The following is a 5,679-nucleotide window of genomic DNA, read 5'->3' on the forward strand; positions in this document are numbered from 1 at the left end:
TTTGCGCGCGAGCCGAGCGCCACGATCACCGCATTGAATTTATACTTGTCGTTGACGATATTGTTAACGCAGAATGCCGCCTCAAGGCATATAAACCAAGATCGTCTGCATCGATATGCCTGCATCAAATATCGATATCGATATCGTCTGCATCAAATGCCGGGAAGTTGATTTTGGCTATGACCTGCTGGTTCTCTGCGGCTGGCACTTCGGTTGCCGTTTTCACGTTGGTTGCTGCTTCCACATCGGTTGATGACTCTTGGGTCGCCATTTCTTAAAAAACACGTGTTTTTTTTCGTCGCGTTCACGTTCACTGGCGAAAAGGATAATTCGCGATTCGCGGGATCTCGGGCTTTTTTCACGTTAGCGTCCACCGTCAGGTGCGTTGAAGTTTACCGGTAAAAGGTAATGTAAACCGGGTAATATATCGGGTAATATCGGGTAATATCGGGTAATATCGGGTAATATCGGGAAATATCGGGGTCACCAGTTGTAGAGCTACTCGAGAACGAAGTGGTTGGTTTGGTGGTTATCACTCTACTGATTTTATTATATTTATTCTAACGTGTATTTACATGTATTTGTGTGGTCCGCCACAAAACAATTGCAATTTTTCCGGGGTCGTTGGCCGTGATGCATCCTGGATAGCTTCAATTTGTTTATCGGATTTATGTAAGCCGTTTCGATCGATACGATGACCTAAGCATTCAAGCTAGGAGGTGGCGAAAATACACTTCGAGCGATTTAGCCGCAGCCCATTTTGTTGAAGTCGCTCTAATGCTGTAGTGAGGTTTTGGATCAGCTTGTCGAAATTTTCCGCAAAGACGATAATATCGTCGAAGAAATTGACGACGTTATCGAGTCCTTGTAAGACGGTTTCCATACGCCGCTGCCAGATAGCGGGAATGTTTGCGGCTCCGTATACCGCTCTCGTTGGGCGGATAAGTCCATGTGTACTTGTGTTAAGCGTCAGAACGCTGCAAAATTCTTTATCTATGGAAAGGTGTGTATAAGCATCGGTAATGTCCAAGTGACAAAACAGGGCGGCTACCTTCATCTTATTGAAAAGGGTTTCTATTTTGGGTAGTTGCCTGTGATCCGTATATTACCGTTTTTTTTTTTTATTACTATATGTGTTGGAGTCGCCCATTCGGAATATTCTACCTTTTCGTAATATCCAAGATCGAGCTTCCTATCGACCTCAGCTGCATACCTGTCACGAGGCGCTAGCGGTACATCTCGTGCTTTCGCGAATACTGGTGATACGCCAGGTTTTAGGTGTACCTTCGCTGGCGGTCCTGTCAGTTTCCCGGGAACGTCGCTAAAAATGGCGCTAAATTTGTCAAGTAACTTAGACATTTGATTAGTTTGTTCCGGTGAGATGTCACTGCTTGTGATCGCGTTGATGAATGCGTCGCCTGAAAATAGTTCCCTCCAGTTAATCTGGTCGTTGACGTGAACGATCCATTCGCGGCCCAAGAGTGGTTCTGCTTTCCCGGACACGACATACAGGTTCAGCTTCCGTGTTGTTGTACCGATGGTCACATGTACAGGTAGGCTTCCTAGACAGGTGACGGGGTGACCGGTGTAACTGGAAAATTGTCTGTCCGTCTCTCTTAGCGCAAAATTAGGTTTTAGTTTTTTAAGATGGGTAATACCAATCATACCGCATGGTGCTCCAGTGTCTAACTCCATCTGTAGGTTACAACCGTCGATCTTGACGTCGAGCGTTTTCTTAACCGGCGAAGAGACGCTGTGTACATGTGTGAGGGACTGTACCAAGTCGACCTCGTTTGCTGGAGACTGTTGTGGCTTACGTTTTTCTGGTTTCGTCGATTTCTGCGATCTGCAGACTCTCACAATGTGTCCTTTCTTTTGGCACACATGACGTTTCGCGTCGCGAAATTGGCATTCGTTTCGCTTATGGCGTCCACCAAAGCCGTCACAAAAACCCCTGGATCACGATGATGATGATGATGATAATGAGACCCATCTCTTACCCCAACATAGGTTTGAGATAGGCGAGATAGTTATCGTTATGATATTAAGATTTCAAAAAAACGAAGTGGTGGCATCGTTGCAAGACACTCTAGAACACTCTGTCTGACTCTAATCCATGCATACAGCGGTATCCAGCCATTTCCATAAGGAGGAAACGCATACGGAACCACTCTCCGGATTGCCCCCGTAAAATCTCCAGTTCTTTCAATGTAGCCGGTTCCCTAAAACTATTGTAGCGTTAGGGTACCACTACCAAGAACGGCCGAAATTACATTTATCTGGGACATTTACGGTACATCAAAAAAAATCATCAATGGACGTATTTGATGCACCTGTCCCGCGCTAGCACGAGTGCAGCGAGAGTCGTTCTACTGTTGAGTGTCTGCATCAACTGTCCACTTTTACGCGCGCGCGTCTCAAAAATATGTTGTCTCATTCATGTACACTATTTTATTATTTTAAATCAAGATCAAAAATCAAAGTTCTATGAAAAAAAATTTTCCTCATCATCATCCAGCTTCCGTCGATGAGTGCAGTAGTTTACAAGTCTATACAATACGATACAACATTTACCTAACTACTTCTTTGACGTACAGAGCGCACCTTCGTTTAAACTCCCGAATGTTCTCTGTATTTACTATCTCTTTGGGCATTGAATTGAACCATTGGATACCCTTTACAAATAAGGAGTTGCCGGCAATTCTGGAAGACATCTTTACAATTCTTGGCTCTTGTGCTCTGCGTGTGTGATGTTTATGTACATCACATCCCCTAACTATTCGTTCTCCTAGGTAATTCGGAAGCATGCCCCTGACTAGTTTGTAAATAAATATCATGGTGCGATACACCACCAACTGTTCTACTGACATCCATTGCAGAATGTCCAGCATTACCGCTGATGATGCAGAGCGACCATAACACAAAACTACCCTCATTATTCTATTCTGTAAACGCTGAAGCCTTTTTATTTGAGTCTTCGTCCCGCCCGGTCGGTTTCCCGCGGATGTTGATCTGAAAAGACTTAGGATCTCGTTTAAGGACTTGGTATGGACCGTGGTAAGGAGGTGTCAGAGCAGGCCGAACGGTGTCGTCGCGGATGTATACATGCGTGCATGTCGCGAGGTTCGAGTGGACGAAAGCGATTTTCTCGGTGTGCAATGCCGTCGAGGTTGGTTGGATTTTCTCAAACGCTTTGTTCTGCTGCTGACGAAACTCGGAGTAGTTGACATCCGTCGTATGCGGCTGCTCGGCAAAAAACTGTGCTGGAATTCGGAGTGTCGTTCCATACACCAGTTCTGCCGGCGATGCCTGGATGTCGGGTTTAAATACTGTACGTAGGCCACGGAGGATGAGCGGTAGCTGGTCGCTCCAGTTGGACGTGTTTTTGCAGCAGATGGCGGCTTTTAATGTGCGATGCGATCGTTCGATAAGACCGTTCGCTTGTCGATGGTATGCTGTAGTCCTAATATGCTTTGAGCCAAGTATCTGCGTTAACTCTCTGAACAGCGACGATTCGAATTGTCTGCCCTGGTCAGTAGTGATGTAAGTGGGAACGCCGAAACGTGCAATCCAATGTGTGAGGAGTGCATTGGGAACAGTCTTCGCGGTGATATCCGAGATCGGTATAGCCTCTGGCCATCGCGTAAATCGGTCAATAATGGTTAGACAGTATCGATAACCATTACTGATTGGAAACGGTCCGATTAGATCCACGTTGATGTGCGCGAATCGAATCCACGTTGATGTGCGCGATGTGCTCAGTGACGGGGTACCGTACCAGTGGGCTTTGCGCGTGACGACCGATTTGAGAAAGAAAATCTGAAAGTGTTCTCATTGTCACCTCATTCTTTTCGTTGCGGTAGCGGATCCATCCTCTTTTATCACCTGCTGGTAACTTGTCTACCAGTTCTTGGATGAGCAGAGGATTTTTCAGATGTTGAGTCATGCTCGCTGCCTCCAGATGATCGCACAATTGCTCCACCTTATTTCCAAACGGAATAAACGATTCTAGTTTTTCAGCTCTAGGGGGATCTAGTCGCCTTACTTTTACTACTAAGCTGTAGAGCAATTGCTCTGGGCGACCATATAGTTGCCGGAGTTTGCTTATTACTTTAGGGACTGTCTTAGGCAGTAGCAATTGCCCACTCACGTTCTCTAAAGCAGGACCCTTTATAGCTTCTTGTAGCCGTATCAGATTTTCCACATCAGAGAAGCCACAGGCTTGGTTTGTTGCTTTGTACGCGGCAATGAATAACGGCCACTCTTCAACTTTGCCGCTGAAACTAGGCAGCCTTCTGTTAATACTCTTCCGAGCAGCTAGCTGCGCACGCGTGATACCTTCCGGGTGTTGCCCCAGCCCATGTGGGGTCGAAGTCCGATTCTGTACTCGCGAATTTACCTGTTCTCGTTCGTCCCTGTCTAACCTTTCACGCGCTATGGCCATACCACTTCGCACAGAATTTAAGCTTTCACACTCAGACTCCGAGTCTGACTTCTCCTCTCGCTCTCTCGTACTGCGTATTTTTTGCCAGCGCTCTTTAAACTCTTTTTCTTGCGCTAATTCTTTAGCTCTAATATCCTTTTCCATGCGAAGCCTTTTTTCACTCATCATGAGCTCCATTTCTAACTTCTTTTCACTAATTACGCGATCCATCTCTAACTTTTTCTCTAGCAGAATTCGTTCTGCTTCGAGTTCTTCTTCTTGCTCCCTTTGCTCTCGTTCAAGAATCTTCAAACGATGAGCGAACGATGATTTCGGCTCGTCACGCCGATCTCCATCTTGTTTTTCACTTTTACTTTGGCACGCGCTCTCTTTGCAATACCAATACCTCTGCTTCTAGCTGCTTTTGCGTGGCCCCAACGCATCGCTGATGGTACCACGTATCGCAGCTATCGCAGGCCACCATGAGTTCCTCTTGGGTTGATGTCGTCCCGCAGGCTCCACACGGCGTTATCGTCAGATTTTTCATTGTCGCCATTGCGATCGAAGTTCACTGACCGGATGATTTCTATTTGATTTTAAAGTTTGTCACGAAACAAATCCCTGGTAGTGAGTCTGAAACAAAAGGAAGGCTCCGTTCCAAACAGCGTGCTATTGAGCAGCTTTAAACTGCTCAATTTTATTCAGTATTAGTACATTCCGTGCAAATTATTTCCGTATTATTTCATTACAAACTCACATCAAATAGCTCCTTCCATCGTCTCAACTATCACTAGCGGATGTTCGAAACCTACTGAGCTTAACTCTCGCAGACGCACTTGCTGATCTTTCATTCTCTCTATTCTCTATTTTCTGCTATTCTCTATTCTCTGCTATTCTCTCTTTTCTGCACAGCAATAGCTTTTCTCTTTTCCGCACACTACCCGCTCTTTTCCGCACAGCGACGACGTGTTAAATGTCGTTATTGCTGGCCCAGTTGAAGCGTTAATATCGTGTACTTCTAGCCGCGTAATGTTGTCTATCAACCTCCCTCTTTTAACATCTACAAGTAAATCGTAGTGTTTTAGAAAATCCGCTCCTATGATCGGAGTACTCACGTTTGCCACCGTGAAAATCCATACGAATTTCCGACGTAATCCCATGTCTATTGTTAGGTGTTTAGTGCCGTATGTAGCGATGGGGCTACCGTTTGCGGCGTGGAGTACCCTGCTCTGGTTTGGATGTTGTTTTTCGTTTTC

At 45.7% G+C, this 5,679-nt stretch overlaps 1 protein-coding gene across 1 annotated transcript in view; it reads left to right on the forward strand.

Annotated features, from left to right (window-relative positions):
- The window catches only part of LOC128270451 (uncharacterized), a 25,585-nt gene extending 20,244 nt beyond the window's left edge, over positions 1–5,341 (forward strand). The window contains exon 4 of the mRNA XM_053007848.1: positions 5,336–5,341. Coding sequence (XP_052863808.1) covers positions 5,336–5,341 — 6 coding nt within the window. The remainder of the gene's footprint in view (positions 1–5,335) is intronic.
- Positions 5,342–5,679: the final 338 nt, after the last annotated feature.

This window comes from Anopheles cruzii, chromosome 3 (assembly GCF_943734635.1).
Source record: "Anopheles cruzii chromosome 3, idAnoCruzAS_RS32_06, whole genome shotgun sequence".
NCBI lineage: Eukaryota > Metazoa > Arthropoda > Insecta > Diptera > Culicidae > Anopheles > Anopheles cruzii.